Raw genomic sequence first — 24,500 nt, forward strand, 5'->3', positions numbered from 1 at the left:
TTTAATAATCTTTGCATCTTGATGCTCATTGATCAATCTTAGAAAGAAGACCTTCTAAAAGTAAGAAATAATCATAGGAAAGTGATATGTAAACAAAAATTTTTGTTTATATAACTATGTTTTAAAGGGGTGTACTATATACAAATTGTAAAATTCTCTAAAACATAAATTATTGTGTATAGCAAAAAAAATTGTATATGGATCAACTCCCACAATTATAACTATGTTTTAAAGGGTTTTATGATATACAAATTGTACAATTCACTAAAACATAAATTATTATATATAACAATAAGTTGTGTATGGATCACTCCCATAATTATAACCCTTGTCATCCATGATTCTGGGAAAACAAAGTGTTTTTGGCAAGTTCGTTTGCATATACAAACTCAATCTCCTAAGCTAGATGCCCTATGCAAAATTATTCTTTTATGACCATTCATTAGGCCATCAGTATGTTCACATTGTAGTCACCAGTAAAAATGATTCCACATCATCATCATGCCCTTTTCACAACACATTAATTATTGTTTGGGGATGGTGTTCACTATTGACCAAAAGAGAGAGAGAGAGAGAGAGAGAGAGAGAGAGAGAGAGAAAGGCCAATGAGAGTTTGGAGCTAGCCAATTATAATCCCTGTAAGCATCCATGAAGCTAGCTACTCCACACCACCACTACACCCATTGGGGGCGGTGTTCATGCATGAACATCCCCTACACGTAGATCCTTATGTGCCTAAAACCCCCATACCCAATGACCTTAGGTATATCTCCACTGCACCATGTAGTTGAGTGACATGACAGTAAGGGGTTGCAGGGAACACCACACCATTTGGGTGAAAGGTTTGTGGTAGGGTGGTGAGGTGAACATGTACAATGCAATTTCACCATACTATTTTGTAACACATGTAAGTTAGGGATAAACGTTTAAGAAGTTCTAGTTATTTATTCATTTTATTGAATAATTAAAATCCTCGAATACAATAGTTGTTCGTTGTATGCGTTAAGGGCTATATAAATATCTATTTATTGTATATACATTATGTGGAAACATATTATGAGTATATAATATTTGTAGAAAATCTTGTTTATTAGTTTATCGTCGAACGATAAAATTGTTAGATTAAGGTGTCTAAGCTCAAAACTAAACTGATATATACTTGTAATTAAAAACAAAGTCATTTTTGGGTTGTCCTCATAAACTGGAAACTAAGTAGAATGACATTTGGAGAGAGATGATAATTTATTATATGAATAATAAATTAATTAGAAATTAAGATAAATGATTTATAATATAAATATGATTAATATATTAATTAGAAATATTAATAACTAATTAAAAATTAATTGGAATTAATTTTTGGATTAATTAGAATTAATTAAAGATGCAATGACTCAAGTTGTAATTGTTCAAAAGTTGAACAGGGGAAGGGTTCAAGAGCCTTCCCATAGGGACGGTTTTAGGATGTCCTAATGCGGTATTCTAGAGGCCTTCTTAAGATAAGGAACTAGAAAACTACCTAGATTTGAATACTACTATATTCCAAACTAGTTTATAACCCGTGGTAACCACGGTTATAAAAGTAATTTAACTTTTATAATAAAAATTTATAATTATTAAGCAATTATTTTAAATAAGTCATTTTAAATAAATTATTAATTAAGAGATATATCAAAATTTTAAAGTTATTATAACTTCAAATTTAACATATAATTAGAAAATACAAATTTGAATTTTGAAATGAGTTGCCTAATATATTTACATGACACATGACATAATATTAATGATGAATTGTATTAGAGTGACACTTGACAAAAGGAGATTAAAACTATTTATTTATTAGAATATAGATTAGGGTTTCCTAGGTTTTCCTATAAGCTCTAAATAGGACCTCTTAGGTAACCTATTTTTGTCCACTCCTAATCCAAGAAGGATAACCAAATTTTACATCTCCTATCATGTTTCCTCTCTTATCTTCTAGTTGCTAAGGTTTTGGGTGTAAACCATTAGAGACACCAAGTTTTTGGTGTCAGCTTTCTAAAGAACAAAGGAAAGGGTCAAGAGAGAATTATTTTCTATAATAATTCTAAGGTATGTAGACCCTAATTCTTGTAATTTCGATTTTACTAGGGTTTCAATAGGGTTCTTGATATTCATAGTATATTGCTATTAGTTGTGAAGACATAAATCCTTATATGTTGCATGTTCCCTTAAGTGTTAAGTGTTTTTTCCACATTCACATTTAATTTTATAACTTATAAGACCCATAAAAAATAACGTTTATATATAAAAGATTATTTAGGATAAATAATATTGACGAAAGTTGTAGTGGTCGTGATTACGAACCCATGGATATAAATAACGCATAAATCTGACTTCGTATTAGGAAGTTATGATTTTTCAAAATTACACATTCAACCCGATACAACAGTGTGTGTCATAAAAGATGAAATCTAAATCGGTTTTTCGTTAGATAAAACAATCTAAACGAAATTTGATGTCCTCATAAATACGAATATGTTGATATAAAGAACGTCGAGAATAGAGCTCTTATAAAAGAGATGATTTTCAAAAAAAAATTACAATGTATTCCTTATAGACTGTAAAATAAAAACAAAATGCAAAATAGTGGGGTGATGTCTAAATGAAAGTTGTAGTACTCGTCGATACAAAACCGAGGATATATAGAACATAAAAAATGGAGCTCATATGAGAAAATTATGATTTTTCGAAGATTTTAGATTTTACTCGACATGAGCGACACTGCTCCACTCAGAGATTGCCACATGTCATGACCAAGAGGCACCCTTGCTGCCTACACAAGGGCACGACACGTCCCTGAAAAAGATGTGGCGCACCTGCCTCTTTGACAACTTATAAATACCAATCAAACACTCCCATATTTCTTGCACATTTCAAGTTGTGTTTCTCTCTCTAGAAATCCTTCCTCTTTCTAGAAATATAACTTTTTTTGAGTTACAAAGTGTTTTCAACGAGGAACTACAGTGATAGAAAGCCTGATGAAAAGAAGTATTCATAGTCGAAGTCCTGCCTGTGACTTTCCAAACTTTTTCCAAAAACTCTTGTAAGTTAAGTTACATTTACTACGTTTTAAATGTAACTTATATTTATATTCATTGTCATTATTATGAACCTATAAATAAGATTTATGATTAATTTTAGTCGTTATACTGATCGATCTAGTTAAGGGAGTGATGCTTAAGCTAGATATAGTGAGGTGTTTAAAGTACGTGGATTTTCCAAATAGTATACTGATGTGTGCAAACTCACTTAGTTTTAAACCTACTTTTAATTATCAAATAACACACAAAAGGCAGTGAACCTATCAATTGTGGTATAGCTAAATAAGTAGGGTATCGATCACAGGGAACGGCAAATTAAATTAAAAACTAATTTTATCTAAGTTAATTAAGAAGTAGGAGTTTTCTCTAGTTTTACAAGACTAGAAACTTACTAACTATTACTAATTTAAGACTAGAAAATAACGACTTAACTAGATTCAATAATTGGAAAGGAACTTCTGTTTAGTTCAACTTGGTTAACTCTATGGTTGATTTCAAGGTAATGGTGCAATGGATTAATTATTTCGTTGGTTACCGATTCAAGTGATTAGATTCGTATTCACTACCCTAATCCTTAGCAAATAAACTAACTTAAACAGTGGCCAATTGTCTAATTTAATTATATTCACTAGATTAGTTATTCGGGTTAAGTTAGACTTGCAATAGTTAACTAATTTATTCTTTTAATTAACTCCTTGTTTGATGGTCATCTTACAAGCTTGCACATGAATTTACTCAATTTTCTTATTAATTCTAGTTTCATATTCATTAATCCTAGACATATAGCATATTAATCACATAGCATATGAGGTTAATAATCAATAGATGTTCATGCTAATCAATTATCTTCCTATTAACAGAAAATTAATTATTATTCACACACAAGGTTCTTTAGCAAGCTAAAATAACAAAAATTCACCAACTTGGAATTAATCCTACCAGTCAATCAAACCATATTGTCAACTTTGTATCCCCAAACAGAAGTCTAAAGGTTTTAGCTCATAATTGAAGTCAATAACAGCAAACAAACAAAGTCAAGTTGCTTAATCATAATGATAAAACAAAAGAATAAGTGGAATGATGAAATTTTGCCTCAATTAATCTCCGGGATTGAATTCTAGCTTCCTTCGTCGTCTTCTAGGGTTTCTCTGGCTTCTCAATCGTAGCTAAGTACTTCTGAATCGTCCCAGAACTCTCCTCTATCGATTTGTGGAATTATCTTTAAATATACGAATCGACTCGTCGAGTCAAGTGGTGACTCGTCGAGTCCCTCTCACATTCCCCGTATTGTGATAACTCTCTAGGATCCCGAGTCATTATCTTCTCGATTCTTTGATTGGACTCGCCGAGTAGTCGATCTGACTCGCCGAGTAGGTGCCATTTTTAATGTTTTTCTTCTTTATTCCATTCTCGATCTATCTAACTGTTTCTCCTGCTTCCTTTCGCTTCCGAGCTTCATCTTTGGACTGAAAAACATAATTTAACACTTTTAAGTACCTTTTTTCCATAATATGAAATAATTTAGCTAATAAATGAATAAAAATGTACACTTAATATGAACTAAATATGCAAATATCAAAATACCTCACACTTGTCTTTTGCTTGCCCCCAAGCAAAACTAAATTTTAAACATATTAGAATCATATATAACAACTCCAATCTAACCCATCCATTATGCCAAGACCGCAACGCATGCATTTGTGTCTAAAATTTTTCCTAAAGACCTCCCATACTCTAAATACTCACAATCCTCATAAACACTTGCCCACTCATCCCGAACTACGCTCATTTTATGCAACCCTCCGAATCCATCCGCAGAAAACCTCTTACCCTCAAGGTGTTTTTAACTGAGCAACCCAAGCGTACATAATCTAGAATTACAACTTTTTGATACCACAATGGAGCTCTTTTGGAATTCCTCACTTCCTTTGGTAATTTGATCTTTGATCTCTTTGAATTCACCACCTTTATTGTTTGATTTTCGGGTATCTTCAACTTTTTGGATTTCTTGGAATTTTGATCTTTTGATCTTCACTTTATTTGCTCCAACATTCATACAATTTTTCTTGTAATTCTCTCTTTTTTTTAACATGTAACTCACTTTTTTTCACTCAAATCCCTACATGCTTAAGCAGGGGCGCTCAATCTCAACCTTTATTGGCTAACGATAACAATCTTCCTGGATACATTTCAGGTTTAGGCTGCTAAACATATTGCATCCCTCGGGCTGAGTAGGGTCGTGTTTTTGTCCCATGATTTCACTAGAATAAGGAAGCCACAAATGCACTAGAACGTATATAGGCTCAACTAAACATTTGGGTTTTCATGCAATCATCAACACAACTCTAACATGGAGTCCTAATTTTACTTTTACCAAAATTTTCTAATTTAGATCCTAAGTAATACTTTTGGTATGCAAAATTTTAAAATTAACCTAAATTAAGACTCTAAATTTTCTAATATGTAACCAACCCCCTACCCCACACTTATTTGATGCAATGCCCTCATTGCATATTATGTATGACAAAAAAAAAAAAAAAAACTAAAGAGGGAATTGGAACAAACTCCCCTGGGATAGCAGTGGATAGGTTGATCACTTCCTTTTTAGCTCCAACTTCAATTGACTTTAGACATGGTATCCATGTCTTGGGTGTCTCGTCTCGTGTGGGTCACTCCAAATACGCGGAAAACAGTGTAAGATCTTCAGGAATAAATATGGAAAGAATAGATAGTCAAGCGGTACTCTAATCAGCATCAAATCAGCAGCCCCTTCGACATGAAACCAAACGACTCGTCGAGTATATACCAGACTCGTCGAGTTACTTCGGGAAAATCTTCGTATTTGTGAGAATTAAGGGAGACTCGTCGAGTCAGCTTAGTGCACTCGACGAGTTGGTCACTGAATGAAAATAATAGCATTCTGCATCTGATCCAGCTTCCAATAAACTCTCTATACTTACTATTCACTTCTAGACTCCCTTGCCAACATCTCTAAGGACCGGACTCAATACTTTAACTCTAACGCTCCCCCTTTCTTGACTCTCTTTCTCACTTTAATTCTATAACTCTAAACCCCTTTTGAAGCTAGCACTCCTAATTCAATTCTGAAAAATCGTCAAAGCATCAAACATCAAATAAACATTAAAAGCAAGTTTTAAAAACATCAAACAAACCAAAAAAAAACAAACACAAAAAATAAAAATTGAAAAGTGTTCAATAAAAATGCATAGAAATCAATCCTCCTCCTCATCATCATCTAGCCCTGCTCCACTTCCTCCAACACCACTTCGTCTTGCATTTATCACCTCTTCCCATGATGGAATATATGGAAAGTTACCACCATCTATGTGTGGAATGTTAAGTGGTCAAAAAGTCGGATATGAGATTGGTTGCTAAAATTCAAGCCCCGCGCCATTTGGTCTTGTAGCCGCCTCATCTCCACATTGTACCAATCCATTGGTACTTCTTCATTCTCAACCGGAATCACCGGCGGCTCATCCTCAACATCCCGCTCTCTCTTTGAACGAACCCTCCTCCTCGGTGCTTCGGGACCAACAACCGGATCATCATTCTGGATGGCATAATGGCCACCACCATAATCTTCAATAATCCTCGCTCTCCGGAAAAGAATTGGATTGAACAGAGGTGTAGGGATCATCGTCATGAAATTCCACGCACCACGATTCATCAACCCGAATGAATTGGCTAACCGGGTGACAAACATCCCACCATTGATTCGGGAAGTTTTGCGATCCTTGACCACACCCTCCGAGAGATATGAAGCTAGACACCAAGGAATGTTGCAAAAAACGTCGGGTGTAATGATGCTCCATAAATAGAAGACGTCAAGGTTGGAAACCTTGTCATCATCCTTTCGTTGATTGATGGTGGATGAAATGAGGCGGTGTGTTGGGGATCGAATGCTCCCTTCCTGTGCCGACTTCGGAATATAGACCTTGTTACCAATTGTATTCCACCAGCCCGTACTCGTAACTCCTTCGGGAAAGACCATATGGGTTTGTGCCAAAAAGGCCCGAAAGATGGGTGTTGAAACCAAGGGTTGATCATAAACCCCTAATCGACAGGCAAGATCCATCACAGAGCATTGGTGAAATTCTCCCCCCAGGCAGAAACTAAAGCTCGACGGGTGATAAACATCCACTCCCCCGGTGAAAGATACCGTGGAGAAAAACTCCAAATAAACCGACTCTTGAATACGGAAGACCCGGCTCCACCCGTCACAAACCATTGTTTCGCCTTCATGATGAAACTCCTTCACAAGATAAGGAGTTAACTCCTCCTCATAGCGAACACTTTGCAGCCAATCCCAATCTATCCGGTTGGGCACATAGACCTCTTTCTTCTTTATGTCAGCCAGCTTCTTCTTCCATTTCCGCAATGTCGAAGCGGACTCGATTTGTGGGAAGTTTAGCCACGGAAAATCCCCTTGGTGGCCACTGGAACTCTGCCCTCTTCTAAACATCTTTTCTGCAAAACAAATACACAAAACCCAGAAAACACAGAGTATAATTAAAAAAAACATCTTGCATATGTTCCCCGACTCGACTCGTCGAGTCCAGGTACGACTCGACGAGTCGCACGAACTGCACGAGTCGGTCGGCGGGTCGATGAAAATTAGACCATGAAACCTGGAAATTTCGTCAAGGGTTTTGTCTAGGCATACATTATTAAGGTATTAAGGCCAGAATAAGCTTTCAAAACAACATAATTCATGAAAAAAATCAAAACCCTAGAAATTTACTACTTTTAAAAAACGTTTTTTTTTCATGCAATTGCTACCATAGATGGCCTTATAATCACGTTCTTAACAGAAAACAAGAAGAAATTTGTTACCTTTTGAGATTGAACTTGAGAAATTTGAAGAAAACTTGAAGAACAAAGATGAATGCTTGAGAGAGAGTTGAGAGAGAGGCGCACGGCGAGTGTGTGTGTGAAAATAAACTGATTCTTAGGGTTAAAACCCTAGTTACCGATTGTAAAAGTAATTTCAAATTTCTTTTTTTTTTTCTGTAAATAATACCGACTCGTCGAGTCGGGGTCAGACTCGGCGAGTCTGGTCGCGAAGTCAAACTTTTTCTGAAATCCATATGGACTCGTCGAGTCGTGGTCAGACTCGGCGAGTCTCTTGCAAAAATTCATAATTTTCGAAATTTTGTTATTTATTTAAAATCATTTCACCCCACACTTAGCTCATGCACACTCTCAAACAGACATGTCCGATGAATTGGAGAATTAACAATCTAAAAACGAAAGAAAAATTTCAAAGAAAACTAAAAAGTAAAAGAAAGCAAACTCTAAATAACGGGTTGCCTCCCGCCAAGCGCTTCTTTTTAAGGAGTCATTAGCTAGACTCCTTCCCATCTACGTTTCGTCATCCTCGAGCATCGGGAATGCACGCCTAGTCCTTTGTGGTTTGTACTTGGTCTTGCAAGCGTGAATCTTCTTCTTGTAAGCCCTTTTCAATGCATCTCTTTTCTTTTTCACAGCATCACCCTCAGCGGCTTGGGCTTCCCTTTTCCTCTTTTTCTTCTTTCCCCATTCTTTTTCACCTTCTCTTGCACTTCCTTGTCTTTAAATTTAATTACTTCATATTTCGTGATGGTTCGTGATTTAGGTTTAGTACTGAATGGTTGATCAGCTTCCACCCTCCTCTCCTTTGTCTCTTCATCCTTTCCTGTGCTCAACCCATCTTCAAAAGGAATCGTATCAAGACATGTTACATCGACGTATTGAACTTTCCTTCCCTTTCCTCCTTCTGCTGTTTGTTCTTCTAAAGAATCATGAATAATATCTAAATTCAAGGTATGTGAAGAACTAGTAACAAACAGATCTAAGTCGGCCAAGTCTTTGTCAAATTCGACTGGACTCGTCGAGTCCATTAAGGTGACTCGGCGAGTCTGATCGGGTTCCATCAATTCTTGGATATTTTCTTAGTTGGCTCCTTCCAGTAGCTTTTCTAACTCTTCCAAGTCCTTTTTAACATCTACATCTTCTTCAGAGTGTATCAAAAATTTGCTTGGATCTTCTTTTAGCAAACGTGCAAGCTCTTCTTGTAATATCTCATCATCCAATTGGATAATTGAGATTTCTTCATTCTTTTCTTCTTCTTGCTTGGCTTCTGGAATAGCTTTAAACATTATAGATTCATCACCCACCCTTAATGTCAATGTAGATTCACATATATCAATTAAAGCACACGCGGTGTTCAAGAATGATCTCCCCAAAATAATTGGAATTTCGGGGTCTTCTTTCATATCAACTACCACGAAGTCTACTGGGAAAATAAACTTGTCAACTTTTATTAGGAGATCCTCACAAACGCCTTGTGGATGCATTATCGTCTTGTCCGCCAAATGGATCTTCATATTCACCGGCCTTGGTTCTGGTAAATTCAACTTCTTAAAGTATGACAAAGACATCATATTGATGCTTGCCCCCGAATCAGCTAATGCTCGGGTGGCAACTTCATTACCAAATTGGCACGGGATCACAATATTTCCCGGATCACCCTTCTTTTCAGGTAGCTCACTAATCAATATTTCCGCGACTTCAGCCAAATCTTTCCTAGCAGCAAAAAGGCCCTTAAGCAAGTTGAAGTACTTGGGTGTTTGGAGCATTGTTTCCACAAATGGCACATTAACTTGTAAAGCTTTAACATGCGTCATGAAGGTTCTGTATGCTTCTACTTTTTTTGCATGCATGTCTTTGATTGGGTATGGCAGAGGAGGATTATAAGGCTTCAAAGAACTGGCAGTTTTATTATTTACGTATGGACTCGTCGAGTCCATTGGAGTGACTCGGCGAGTCGGATCGGGTTTTGCTGGATCCGATTCTTCTACCTTTTCTGCCTTCTTCTTGGAGATTCTCAGTGCTGCTGTGAATGTTTCTTCACTGATGGAGGTTATTACACTTACATTCTCCATTCTTGGATTGGGTTCAGTGTTACTCGGAAGTTGACCCGGTCTTCTATCATTCACTTGATGCGCCAGCTGCCCCAGTTGTTTCTCAATGTTGAGAATTGATGCTTGCTGATTCCTTAGCATGTTTCTGGTCTCGTGTATGGCAGCATCGTGATCACTGTGTCTTTTTTCGGATGCGGCTATGAATCTAGTGAATAACTCTTCTAAATCGGCTTTCTTTTCTACCGGTTCTTCCTTTTGGTATAGTCCCCTCTCCTTCTGCTTATATTTCTCCTCCTTTGCCTTCTTATACTCCTCGTATGGTAGCCAATCCTTCTTAGGTTTCCGCCAATTTTCATCATATCGATCACCACTTGAATAAAAGACTTGAGCTTTCTTATTTCCATTCTCATCCAAATCACAATCCTTTGTGAGATGGGGCCCTCTACAATTTTCGCATCCTACCCTAATAGCATGGATTGCTTGATCCATTTTTGTCATTCTTCGATCTAGACTATCAAGCTTAGCTATCACCGCCGCCATGCTATCATTTTCCGCGTTCACTACCCCACGACTTACTTCGTTTCTCGGATTATGGTATTCTCTAGAGTGCTTAGAGAATTCTTCAATTAATTCTTTAATTAACGGGGGCGCCTTCTTTGTGAGCGGGCCTTGAGAATCAAGCAATTGCCTTGTGGTGACATTGACTCCATCATAGAAGATGGAGACCTCTTGTTGGCTATTAAGGTCATGGTGTGGGCAATTTCTAAGTAGGCTGTTGTATCTTTCCCAAGCTTCATAAAGAGATTCTCCGGGTTGTTGCTCGAAGTTGGCAATGGCTTTCTTTAGCTTGGCTATCTTGGAGGGCGGGCAGAAATGGTCTATGAACTCTTCTTTCATCTTGGCCCATGTGGTGACCGATCCGGGAGGAAGTGACTTTAACCAATCTTTTGCAGCCCCTTTAAATGTGACAGGAAGCATGCGAAGAAGCTGGGTCTCACATGGAACATTCGGGACGTTGAAGTAATCGGCCACATCATTCACTTCGTCCAAGTGCTTGTAAGCGTCTTCGTGATCCTTCCCGTAAAAAGGAATCTCCTTGAGTTGGGCGAGAATATGGCCTTTTAGTTCGAAAGTAGCGGTCGCGGGAATTGCGGGTTGCACAAGCCTCGGCCCGGTGTCATCACGCATCCTTTTCTTCCATTCCCCCATGGGGACTTCATCAATGTTAGCCATTGTGATAGCTAACTCTTCTTCGGAATCGGTTTCGTGCTCGTAAGTATGCTCTTCTTCTTACTCGGTCTCGTACTCGATAGCTTCTTGAATTGGTTCTTCAACTGTCAACGAGGCACTGGATGCTCCTGATTTGCTGCTCTTCTTCTTGCTAAAAACGGATTTCAAGTTTTTGAGTGGTGAGTTCTTTGAAGATGTGGTTTCTCCAACGGCTTTTCCTTTGCTTCTTCTTAGTGCGGATTCCGGTTCTTCCAAAGGAGGGACCAGAGGTGTATCAGATCCTCGGATCATGAAACAACTGTAAACAAACAAAACAAAAGAAACAGAACGCGTAAAAAGAACAAAAACGAAATAAAAAATAAAGACTGAAACAGCGATGTACTCGCCGAGTCGGCACGAGTGCACTCGGCGAGTTCAAGGCAAAAACAGAAAAGAAAATTTCTAGTTATTCTAAAAACGAATTTTTTATAAACTAATTCTACTTACTGAATTACTTTGTAAATAACTTTGTGTAAGATAAATCCCACACAAAGGATTGATTAAACTAGAATTTAATATTAATTTTAAAACCGTTCCCCGGCAACGGCGCCAAAAACTTGATGTGTGCAAACTCACTTAGTTTTAAACCTACTTTTAATTATTAAATAACACACAAAAGGCAGTGAACCTATCAATTGTGGTATAGCTAAATAAGTAGGGTATCGATCACAGGGAACGGCAAATTAAATTAAAAACTAATTTTATCTAAGTTAATTAAGAAGTAGGGGTTTTCTCTAGTTTTACAAGACTAGAAACTTACTAACTATTACTAATTTAAGACTAGAAAATAACGACTTAACTAGATTCAATAATTGGAAAGGAACTTCTGTTTAGTTCAACTTGGTTAACTCTATGGTTGATTTCAAGGTAATGGTGCAATGGATTAATTATTTCGTTGGTTACCGATTCAAGTGATTAGATTCGTATTCACTACCCTAATCCTTAGCAAATAAACTAACTTAAACAGTGGCCAATTGTCTAATTTAATTATATTCACTAGATTAGTTATTCGGGTTAAGTTAGACTTGCAATAGTTAACTAATTTATTCTTTTAATTAACTCCTTGTTTGATGGTCATCTTACAAGCTTGCACATGAATTTACTCAATTTTCTTATTAATTCTAGTTTCATATTCATTAATCCTAGACATATAGCATAGTAATCACATAGCATATGAGGTTAATAATCAATAGATGTTCATGCTAATCAATTATCTTCCTATTAACAGAAAATTAATTATTATTCACACACAAGGTTCTTTAGCAAGCTAAAATAACAAAAATTCACCAACTTGGAATTAATCCTACCAATCAATCAAACCATATTGTCAACTTTGTATCCCCAAACAGAAGTCTAAAGGTTTTAGCTCATAATTGAAGTCAATAACAGCAAACAAACAAAGTCAAGTTGCTTAATCATAATGATAAAACAAAAGAATAAGTGGAATGATGAAATTTTGCCTCAATTACTCTCCGGGATTGAATTCTAGCTTCCTTCGTCGTCTTCTAGGGTTTCTCTGGCTTCTCAATCGTAGCTAAGTACTTCTGAATCGTCCCAGAACTCTCCTCTATCGATTTGTGGAATTATCTTTAAATATACGAATCGACTCGTCGAGTCAAGTGGTGACTCGTCGAGTCCCTCTCACATTCCCCGTATTGTGATAACTCTCTGGGATCCCGAGTCATTATCTTCTCGATTCTTCGATTGGACTCGCCGAGTAGTCGATCTGACTCGTCGAGTAGGTGCCATTTTTAATGTTTTTCTTCTTTATTCCATTCTCGATCTTCTAACTGTTTCTCCTGCTTCCTTTCGCTTCCGAGCTTCATCTTTGGACTGAAAAACATAATTTAACACTTTTAAGTACCTTTTGTCCATAATATGCAATAATTTATCTAATAAATGAATAAAAATGTATACTTAATATGAACTAAATATGCAAATATCATATACTCTGTATACCAAATGGATCATACCTCTGATCTGATCTTACCTGATCCTTCCTTATTCGATAAAATTTGGTATTCATTAGGATTATTGAAGAATCCATAAATGATGAATACAACCTTATAAATACGAACGAATACCGAACATAGTAATATTTGTATATAGGTTGTTTTAAAGAGAAAAAGCCAAAGTCATGTTTTGCGAGAAGCTAACATAAGCGTGGATCTTCTACCTCAATTAAGTGAGAGTATAGTTACTTTCATGAACACAATTTAATATAAGTATCAAATACGTAAAAGATTAAATATATGTTGAAAGCTTGTTATTGGTATTCTATACTGATAGTATATTCTATATGTGAATTAAATGCATATTATCTAAATACATGTAATTATATAATTAGTAATACTTTGTGTTGTGATATCTGCTCGGGTTTAAACGTCATGACTAGATTGTACCGGCTTGTTTGAACCTTGTAACCACATCAACGAAGAAAGAACGTCAACCATCGTCCACGAGGTGCTCGCGAGACGAAGCTCTGACAGTCTAGTTAGTATGTGTATAAGGATAGAAAGATTAGAGTTTTGAGAATAGAGAGGTGATCCCTACTTATAGAGAAGAAAGGATTTTTTTTTTATACCTGTTGATATTTGCACATGATCCCAACAGTATCCTTTTTTCCGTCTGGGTCGATAGGATGTGGGGGAGTCCCAATGATAGATTGTGCACCACTAGTGGTTGTCTGCTCTTTGTGTAGAAGAAACAAAGGACGACACCCTGAGCGCTACACTTGTCGCTATGGGAAGTGAGAACCGTGTTTTGGTTGACTATAGACCAGATATTGTCATCATGGATTGGACCCAGGCGCGAGAGTGCCATTTATCAAGGTCCTAGTGCGAGACTTAGAGGGCGAGGAACTGGGTCTAGCACTAGGTCGAGTTGCGACCGTTAACTAGGTCGTCTTAAAGATAACCGTTATGCTATCTTCAAGATATTCTTAGAGGGATATATTAACAAGTCCCTTAGGCTAGTAGTCGTCAGCGTTAGCATATCGTAACCGAGTTGTTCTAGCCTTGATCTGGACACGTGTTCGGTGAAGAGAGAATGGGTGTCCACTAATGTGATGGAGCCATCAGCACAGGCGGTTTCATCATGTGACGGTTTGATGTTCCCGTTCTTCGTTAAAAACTCCCTTATCAGGAACAATTTTCCTTTTTACTCTTTTGTTTTTAACTGCCTCCGATTTCTCTTTGCATATTCTTTCTTCTTTCTTGTCTTTACACTAAAAAGTAATGGCGGCACCACAGAACGGAATTGAGCCAACGCCATAGGAATTCAAGTCTTTGTAGTCCTGTTTCGGATTTATACCGGAGCATGGGGTGCAGTTTCCGAGGAAGGGTGCAGTGATCTTCCAGCCATTGCCGGGAAAAGTTAGGGTCTCGATTCTGATCTTTGAATCAGGATTGTGCTTGCCAACCTCTGACTTCTTCGATCAGATCATGCAAGAGTATGCTATTTCTATGGACAACCTAACCCCCAATGCTATGAATAAGATTGTGGGGTTTGAACTGGCTTGTCGAGCTATTGGTGTGATTCCCTAATTCTATGCGTTTAAAGTCTACTTCAACTTATCTACATAGTTTGGGGTTCATACCTTCTCTTAGAGACGCGACATCTATGAGTTTATCGTCAACCAAAAAGCACCCAAGAAGAACTAGCAGGACAACTGGTTGTGATTGAATTGCAACTTGGTTGGTTTTTGTTACCCTTATAGGACTACTTTTTCTGATCGGGCATCGCAATTGTGGGGTGCCATCCTGACCGTGGCACAGTCACTGAATAAGATATGCATGATCGGAGAAGACTTGGATGATAGAATCTTAGTGGCGGTCGGAATGAGTGTCGGTCGGAGGGCCTTGGGGAAGATGCCATAATTCTTCGTGGATCAGGATGGTGTCTTCTCAAGCTTGTACACCTTCATTAGATAGCATATGTGTGTGTGTGTGTTTAAACCCCTTCAGAACTTATACTATAAGTCTTGAATGGTCAAAACATATCTTGCCATTTCGAACTATGAAAAGGGATGTCGTAATCATATTGCGAATTTGAGAAAGCAATTAACCCAACCACTAACCAAAATGATATTTATCAAATCTTTAAAATCTACTAGCTAAAGAATTACCTCATAAACATTTTCATGAATTAGAGAGAAACCTTTTGCTACCTAGATTTTATGGTGTATGTGTTCCCATCCATGTGAATCTTATCATTTCCAACCTACAATCATAAGACAAGGTTTAGAACTAAACCAAATTTAAGTTTAGCTTTAATGGACTGAACTTAGCTTATTCATAATTTCTTGTCATCTGGTAACACAAGGGCCTACCAATGATTCCATGTTAAGAAGCTCACCCATATTGATCAATGTACTATCATTGACCAACGTGCTCTACCTTTTGCAGTCAAACGAGAACCATAAAACTCATAAGTATTGACAACTCAATTGGAAGGTGCGCAGAAACAAAAATGTGTCAACTTAACAAAAAAGGTTATCAACCTCAGGTCGTGTGCTAGTGATAACTAAAAGGTTTGTTCTTGATTGACTCCTGAAAATCTTCAAGATCAATAAGACTCCCACTAAGTTCTTGACGTATAGGTTTTTCTCTCAAGGAGCATTCCTTGACAAGCAAAAACAAATATTTAAAAGTTAGTGTGGATTGTCAACAAAAAAAACATTTCACATAATTGGTCTTAGCTTATCCTTTGTTTTAACCAAAACATCACAACTTCCAATTCTAATGTGCTAGAGTAAAAAAAACATTATTACTCCACATTTCATGAGGTGTTATAAACCTAATTAGTTTGAAACAAGCTTTAAGATACGATTTGTAGTTATTACTAAAATTCTAATTGGATATGAAGTATCACTCATCTCATGATTGAACTATTTCAACAATACCCGATTCCCCTTCTTTGTTAAACAATTGAAGATGTTCTTTGAGGATCAATTGTTACATTGTTACATAATCTTTAAGATGATCATAAAACATGATACTAAAGTACTCTCATTTCCTTTTAGATTGGAGAAACCTTTATCTTTCTGCCTAATATATTTTTCTTATTAGTTCTGCCACTCTTTGAAACTTTTCAAAGTATCAGAATTATGTTTGATCTTATAAACACAACCATATTTACTGAAAGCATCAGTAAATCATGACGAATAAAGTTATCATCCTTTGTGGCGGATCTAAATAGTCCACATCAATGTGTACCAGATCCTTTAGTCCTTCACTTGACTCACATAATCATGTGATTAATGAATTACTCATAATCTTCCAACGATCAAAATTCTCATACATCATATAATTCGAATTGTGACCCCAAGTTTCTATCCAATTGAAACTTGGGTCATGAGAATTCCTTTTCACTTGGTTAATCATGACATTACCAAAAATGACATAACTAAGAATCAAATCCATATTTAACATTCCTAGAAATGTAACCACCAACTTTAATAAATGTAATTGTAAGGAAACATATATTGAGTGAATTAGATAAATCAAAAATTCACTTTTATTGATAATAAGCAGAAAGATTTGGAACTTGTCCTTACAATGCATAAAGTGAAAACTATGTATCTAGACATTTCCTACGCAATCTATTGATCTATCATAACTCCTAAGCAGTAGCTTCCAAAATTTGACCATCGAACAATGTGGCCGAAATCCATTTCTCATGATCATATTCAACTTACTCTTCTTAAGTTTCTTTCTTTCTCTTAGATCATGCAAAAACATCAAAATGTGACTATCACATCATGTATTAAGAATCTATTAATAGGAACTTAATAAAAATAATGGAGTTAGATAGTGGAAGTACCTAAAGTAGAGTCATACAACTTGACTTTACTATCTTTAAGATCTTTCAGGTAGTTTGGGCAGTTTCGCATCCAATTCCCCTTCAATTGGCAACAAAAACATATGGATCTTTCAAGAATAACACATGAGACTATCTCAGAGTTAGCATTTCTCTTTACCATGTGGTTAAATGGTTTGACATTGGCTGATCCCTTTCCATTGGGAAGAGAAGCCTTTTATGGACTACCATTGTTGCCATTATCAATGTTCATGGAAATTAGGGAGACAGATCCTTCAAACATATTTGCTTGACTTGTGCTCTTAAGCATCTCTGCTTTAGTAGCAATCAACATATATGTTAGATCAATCAAGGTCACGTCGTGGTCCCTCTCAGAGTAGTCTTTAATGAACTGACTAGATGACTCAGGAAGCGAAAGTAGAAAAGTAAATGGCCAACTCCCTTGAGAAAATGACACCCAACATCCTCAATCTCTCTATACAATTTCATTTTCAGAACATGGGCACACAGACTTTCCATCTTGATGTTTACATGCCAACAGGGCTTGAGTAACTTCGTATTTTTCAGCTTGAAGGAAACATAACTTGGGGAGAGTTGCTGGAGGAGGAAAAGGAAAAGTTGGAGAAGCATGATTTCGAGTTCCACCATTGTTTGAAGAAGAGAACATTCTTTCACCTTGATTAACATGTGGAAGATCATCTTCAGATAGCGGAAAAACATTTCTAGAAGTACGAGGAAGACCATTGTTGTCTGAACTTGACATCTATGATTAGAGAATAGAGAATTAGTTGATTTTAATCCTTAATTATCAACCCATAAATTTAAATTAAGGCTAGGATCCATATTTTCGATTCGAACTTTGAAGAGGGATGCCGTAATCAAATTCGAATCTATTTTAGGTAGGTAAAGCATTTACCAATTTCAATCTCATGAAACTCCTAGATCTTTGAGATTTATTGAACTATTCGATGACATATTTAATCTCGATTATGCTCTCACTTTGTGACTAGGACGCCGATGATCACAAACGAGATGTGAATAACTATGCAAATTTGTTTGACACTCTCGATGTCATGTATCATCTGATTTTAATGTGCCGGTTAATCACACACGCTCCATTAATCAATGATAATTTACGAGACACCCATTTCTACTCCTTATTAGTCCATATTAGTGTGCCGGTTAACCACACACACTCCACTAACGACCAATAAGGTGCAATGTGCAATTTCATGGATTAGCATCAAATTCACATTTTTCCTAAAGTAACTAAGGCTATGTTTGGCGGACTAGCTGAAAAGCTAGCTGTTAGCTGAAAAGCTAGCTGATGGCTGAAAAGCTAGCTGTTAAATAAAAAGTTAGCTGATAGTTGAAAAGCTAGCTGATAAAAAAATAACGTTTGTTAAAATTAGCTGAAAAGCTAGCTGAAATATATAAAATTACATAAAAGGACATGTAAGAATATGTGTTTTTATAATTAATTAAGGGGTGTATTTGGAAAATTTTTAAAAAGCTCCTAAAAAGCTAGTCTAAGTAGCTTTTCAAAAAGCTAGCTTATCAGCTACATTTTGGCTTACCAAACACGACAACATAAAAAAACTCGAAAAATAAGCTAGCTTATCAGCTAGCTGTGGCGCGCCAAACACAGCCTAAGAGTGGGATTTTAGAAAATTATTTATTTAGTTTTCATCATTATACTTTTAATGAGGTTATGTCCTATCAAACTTGTTCGGCTAACAACCTTCCACCAACCAAGGAAACGATGGGTGAGAGTGAACACTCATTCAACTTCCATTTTATTGGCAGTTTCCTTCTACTCCCCTTATGGATCGGCTTCGTAAATGAGACATACTAGCTGTTTGACTGACTTAGTCTTATATAGTATATATTAAACTTTTAATTATACATACAGTATAAAGTGTATTTTAAAACATTTTAAAATAGCAAGGGGTTAATCCTTTAATAAATTAAACTTTTAATTTACTTAAATTTAAACCAATTTATGGATTTATTAATTATCTTTTAATTAATCACTAATTAAATTAATAATAAAACCCATAAGGATGTATTATAAACTTTTCAAAATACTTGGGTTTTTAATTCTTAAATTTTGAAATTAAACAATTTACTTTAAATTTAATATGAAAAACAAATGATTTAATAATTAATTATTAATTAAAACTTCAATTAATTTATTAAACCAATCGAGGATTATCCAATTAAATTAATTAAGATAATTTAACCTAATCCTCTCCCCACTAAAATTCGAAATCATGGGAGGGATAAATAAAACCTTATAATTATCTAGTCAATCAAATAAGGAGATAATTACCAAAAATAAGAGAATCCTTATCATATCTAACAATTTTCAAAACTAACATATCTTGGAGAGGAAGGCAAGGATTTCAAATCCTTGCCATATTTCAAAATCTGTGAGGGTTAAGGAACCCTAAATTCGAAATTTGAGGGACAAGGGAAAATGTTAAAATCCTTTCCAAAAATTTCGAAATCTAGGGTTCAAGAACCCTAGAATCGAAAATCCTAAGTCCCAAAAAGGGTTTAATTGCCACAAACCCTAATTGATCAAATTCAAACAATTTGCAATCATATTCAACAAAAAACAAGTCAAGACTCTAATACTAGTGATGTGTTTTGAGCATAACAAACAATCGTATGTGTGCATACAACCCTAAATAATTTTGATATATGTTTTCTCTAATTGAACATCAAAAGAGATTCCCTAGAAACACTATGTTATAGTTGAAATTTACATCTAGGGTTAGTAAACATGCCTTTTAGTTATTGTAGTAAATAACTAATTAAAACCTTCTTAAAAAACTTTTGGAAGCAAGCACCACAAGTGTCGTGCTTCTAATGGTTCATACTCAAGCTAGCAAGAGGAAAACTATAGAAAGAGGGGGAGGGAGTCAAGATTTCATCCAAGGCTCTTAAAGGGAAGGCATGAACGAAATATGAGGCCAGGGAGGCCTTTATATAGATGAGGTAGCATGTAGTAAAAAGTTTGTTTGTTTTTTAACCTTTACAAACTGCTACAATAAGTTAAAGTAAAGTGTGAAGAAGTTTGAAGCAGAAGGTCTAGTGTTGCGCCACGCAACACACGCACAATGGTTTTTAAGTCAGAAGTCTTATAAAAAACAAAGAAATCGCGAAGGACCAAGTATTGCATGTGTGTTGTGCGGCGCAACAATAAATGGTCAGAAGTGGTTTTTAGAAAAAAACAAACGGCACCTTAGTGACTTTATTGCAATTCGTGAAAAGTAATAACCTAGAGAACCATTCATTTGAATGATATTACAACAAAATTATAAATATAATGACATAATCCGAAGAAAAAAAATTCGATAATTCCATGTCAAAATTGAAATTTTTTAATAATATAGTGATTTTTACGGTTTGCCATTTTTTAAATTATCATTTGTGAAAATTTTAATGACATTAGATATTTAAATCCCGCCCAACATATATAGCCTGATTAATAGCTACTCAATTACTTGAAAATAGTGCCGATGGCGATGCATATGGAAGTTTAAGAGTTTATTTATCCCTTAAATTCCTTGATGTTTGTAGTCTCTTATCGATATATAGTAGTGTGGCGACGTTTGAGATGGTTAATTAAGAAGAAGACATCTCAAAGTAATACAAAATATAGCATTCGAGATTATAACAAATTGCAAAGCAGCCATGGCAGACCCTCAACCTCAAAATTTCTTCAAGTTTGTCCCTCCAGGCTTCTTATTCAATCTTGTAAGCATTTCTATGGATCATATACTCGTACATTTTCACTTGCAAATCATCAATGTTCATAGTTTTGCTTATCCCATACTCTTTATACATATCCAGTTTCACACGTACATTATGTTGTGTGTGTGTGTGTCTATATATATATAGTGAATATACCCTTAAGAGTATATAAGCTTAGGTACACAAACCCACCATAATTAGTAGTTTTGTTAGATATATTCATTATAATGTTCTTAAACTTCGACCCCTAACTTGATTTACTTTGAAGATTTTCGAAATTTCAATATTATCTTCCTCTTATATCATATCTTTTTGCCGAACACCAACTAGGCTATATATATTATGGTTGAAAATGAAAAGTATGTAAGAGGAAGATAAATGTGAAATTTATAAAAATCTTAGAAGTAATCAAGTTATAAGTTGAATTATAAGAACAGTTAGACAATTACAATTTAAATATATAATACAAAATGATGTAGTATAGTGAGTTCGGGTACCTAAGCTTATATACCCTTAAGGGTATATTCACTTTTCCCATATATATATATATATATATATATATATATATATATATATATATATATATATATATATATATATATATATATATATATATTTGCAGTCGATTCCAAGCTCTTTCTTGACAAATCTGAACGGAAAGAGATGCTCAAAAGCGATACTGAGACGTGGGCGTCACGAATGGTCAGTAGACATTGACGACGGGGTTTTTGGTGACGGTTGGAGGAGGTTTGTGAGAGAGAATGGAGTCCAAGAGTTTGACTTTATTGTGTTTAAACATCAGGGAAACATGGTGTTTGACTTTATGGTGTTTGACCAGTCTACTTGTCAAAAACATTACCCAAATCTATTTGACGAAATAGAAGGAGATGAACCTCTGACAGAATCTGATACGATCAATACACATAGTAAGCTCAATATCTAGTATCATACTCTCTGCTTCATACAGGGCTTGTACATTTTATTATGATTTTTTTATAGCAGTTATATAATTAATGTGTTGTTACTTTGCGTTTTGGTCCATAAAACTGGGAATATTTGGAGTTTGATATTCATCATGTGTATGAAATGCTAATTGAAAGGACCGAAGAAGCTTAAAAAGCGCAAGAGGAACGATTATGCATCTGAAGATGAAAATAACTTTGAAGTTGGTGACAATGGTTGTTTCATGTTCAAAATGACTCCTTATGTTTTCAGTAACTCAAGATTGGTAAGTCGACTTCATCATACGCTCAAATGAGCTGCTTTTCTTACTTTAATTTATGTCATTAATTAGTATACACTTCTGATTTGAACTTATGTATTGGTTGGTTTGATTACAAAGTCAATATTTCTATAACAAATGAGTAAAGTATACACATTTTTGCAGTGTGTTCCAATAAAATTTGCAAGATCAAATGGACTGACTACCCAGGGGCCGATACGCACATGTACACAAGTTTATCTAATGGATCATACACGAATGACATGGCCAGCAACACTCACGAAAACGAAAAAGCAAATCTACTTAACTGGTTGGCGCGAATTCATAGCAAAAAATCACTTGAAAGTCGGAGACGTGTGTAGATTTGAGCTTGTTAAACACGGAGAAGTGCTTGTTTTCAAGTGTTGTAGTATCTCTCTCTCTCTCTCTCTCTCTCTCTCTCTCTCTCTCTCTCTCTCTCTCTCTCTCTCATACTTAAATGTAGATTTGAGCTTGTTAGATTCTGATTAATGTAACGTACGTGTCATTTATCAACCATTTTTGATTAAATTACCAACATGCAGTAACCCTCCATTTGAAGTGTCACACGATTTACCTGTTTCTTAAGATGTAGGAAACAATTTCGTGAAGAATAACATTCAAGTAAAGAAGACTAGTTCGAGTCTTAACAGTCACCCATACTTCATTTCAAATCTAACGCCTACTTGCTTCAAAAAATCGGTTCTGGTAACTATTAGAACCCGTAATACTTATGATAATTGTACATATTTACTTTAACATGCAATTTAAATTTTCCGGTGTTAATAATTTCAGTATCTTCCTGTTGACTTTTCGATATCAAATGGTTTAAAAGCGGGAGAAATGATTCTTAGAGACAATAAAGGTCGATCATGGAAAGTTCACATGAACAAAGCTAATGAGAAACGTTTATATCTTGGATATGGACTTAAAGATTTTCTAGTTTCCAATGGAATGAAGGAAGGTGATGCATTCAAGTTTGAGCTCCTCGAGAAAAAGGAGGACAAGCCTCCCATCGTCAGCTTTATGTGTATGTTATTATTTTCTTTATATTTTGGTATTAGGTTTTTCTATTCTTCATATTGATTTAATTAAAAAAAATATGTTTTAACTTTATATTGCATTTGAATGATCCAAGGCAAGAATTAACAGATTTATTTTGCTATCTTCGATTTTGGATGCTCAGTTCTAAAAAGCAACCCGATTAAATCCCACAAACAAGCAAAATTTACTCAAAAGGAAGGTTCCAGTATGTGTGAAGAAGATGGTCGCCCATACTTTGTCGGTGAATTGAAGCCCGGCAGCATAAAACAATCGATTCTGGTAATTGAATATAGTTGAGTTATCCTTATAAGAAAAGATGAAATGAACACTCATACAATTTTGAGTTGCCATAGTTACAAAAGCTTTTATTGCATTTGGTAATTCGGGAAATTTCTTACTAACAATGGTGGTTAATGTAGTATCTGCCAAAGAAGTTTGCAAAGTCGAATGGATTAATGAATCACAATAAGATGACTCTCAGAAATGTTGAAGATGAAAGGTCGTGGACTGTGGAGTTTAAGAACCATAAGAATACATACTATTATATAGGGCGAGGTTGGAAAGATTTTAGGGTTGCAAATGGACTGAAGGAAGGAGATCGTTTCAAATTCGAGCTTGTCAACAAGGGGGAAAACCCCATTGTAAACTTTTACTTTCAAAAAATCCCTACAAGCTACTAATATTTTTACTGTTTTCTTACCAACATAATTAATCCAAACTAATATTTCAATATCAAAAATCAGCAATTTCTTTTTTGTGTATGATATTTTATTTTATATTATTAGACACTAAATTTGTGATTTAATTTGAATATCTCTCTCTCTCTCTCTCTCTCTCTCTCTCTCTCTCTCTCTCTCTATATATATATATATATATATATATATATATATATATATATATATATATATATATATATATATATATATATATATATATAAAAGTCAGGACATACGAACTGTCTAACATAATTGATGTTGTAATTGTATGTCATAGATGGAAGGGAAAAGCAAAATTGTTGTTTGAAGGCAAAACATAATGGTTTTATATAAATTAGCGACAATCTAAAATATTTAGTAAAATCGTTAAATAAATAAAGGGTGACAATAAATTTGTGATTTAAATTGAAGAAGGGAAGGATCCCCCGCTTTGCGGGGGTTAGAAACTGTCCAGTTTTAAAACATGTTCTATTTATTTTATCCTTTTTTTTTTAATGTTATTGTTAAGGAAATGGTGTTGATTGTAGAAAGCACTCAAGTCTATCAAGACTCTAAGTACATGTTTTTTCTCAAACTCCAGAAATTGAGACTATAACCGTATAAATGGAATGAGCAGTTCTTTCCATAAATCGACGATATATGC

At 35.3% G+C, this 24,500-nt stretch overlaps 1 protein-coding gene across 1 annotated transcript; it reads left to right on the forward strand.

Annotated features, from left to right (window-relative positions):
• The first annotated feature begins 20,797 nt into the window (after positions 1-20,797).
• Positions 20,798-23,941, forward strand: LOC111917419 (B3 domain-containing protein REM10). The gene is made up of 8 exons (XM_052765664.1): positions 20,798-20,860; positions 21,660-21,783; positions 21,958-22,085; positions 22,245-22,466; positions 22,893-23,127; positions 23,284-23,420; positions 23,561-23,782; positions 23,927-23,941. The coding sequence occupies exons 1-8, from the start codon at positions 20,798-20,800 to the stop codon at positions 23,939-23,941; spliced, it is 1,146 nt and encodes a 381-aa protein (XP_052621624.1).
• Positions 23,942-24,500: the final 559 nt, after the last annotated feature.

Source organism: Lactuca sativa, chromosome 1, assembly GCF_002870075.4.
Source record: "Lactuca sativa cultivar Salinas chromosome 1, Lsat_Salinas_v11, whole genome shotgun sequence".
Classification (NCBI taxonomy): domain Eukaryota; kingdom Viridiplantae; phylum Streptophyta; class Magnoliopsida; order Asterales; family Asteraceae; genus Lactuca; species Lactuca sativa.

Excerpts from the sequence above, each read along its gene's own strand:
- LOC111917419 (XM_052765664.1), top strand. The coding sequence starts at position 20,798 with ATGGCAGACCCTCAACCTCAAAATTTCTTCAAGTTTGTCCCTCCAGGC. Across the intron at positions 22,086-22,244 it reads TTTTCAGTAACTCAAGATTG|TGTGTTCCAATAAAATTTGC; the intron begins GTAAGTCGACTT and ends ACATTTTTGCAG. Across the intron at positions 22,467-22,892 it reads AGCTTGTTAAACACGGAGAA|TATCTTCCTGTTGACTTTTC; the intron begins GTGCTTGTTTTC and ends TAATAATTTCAG.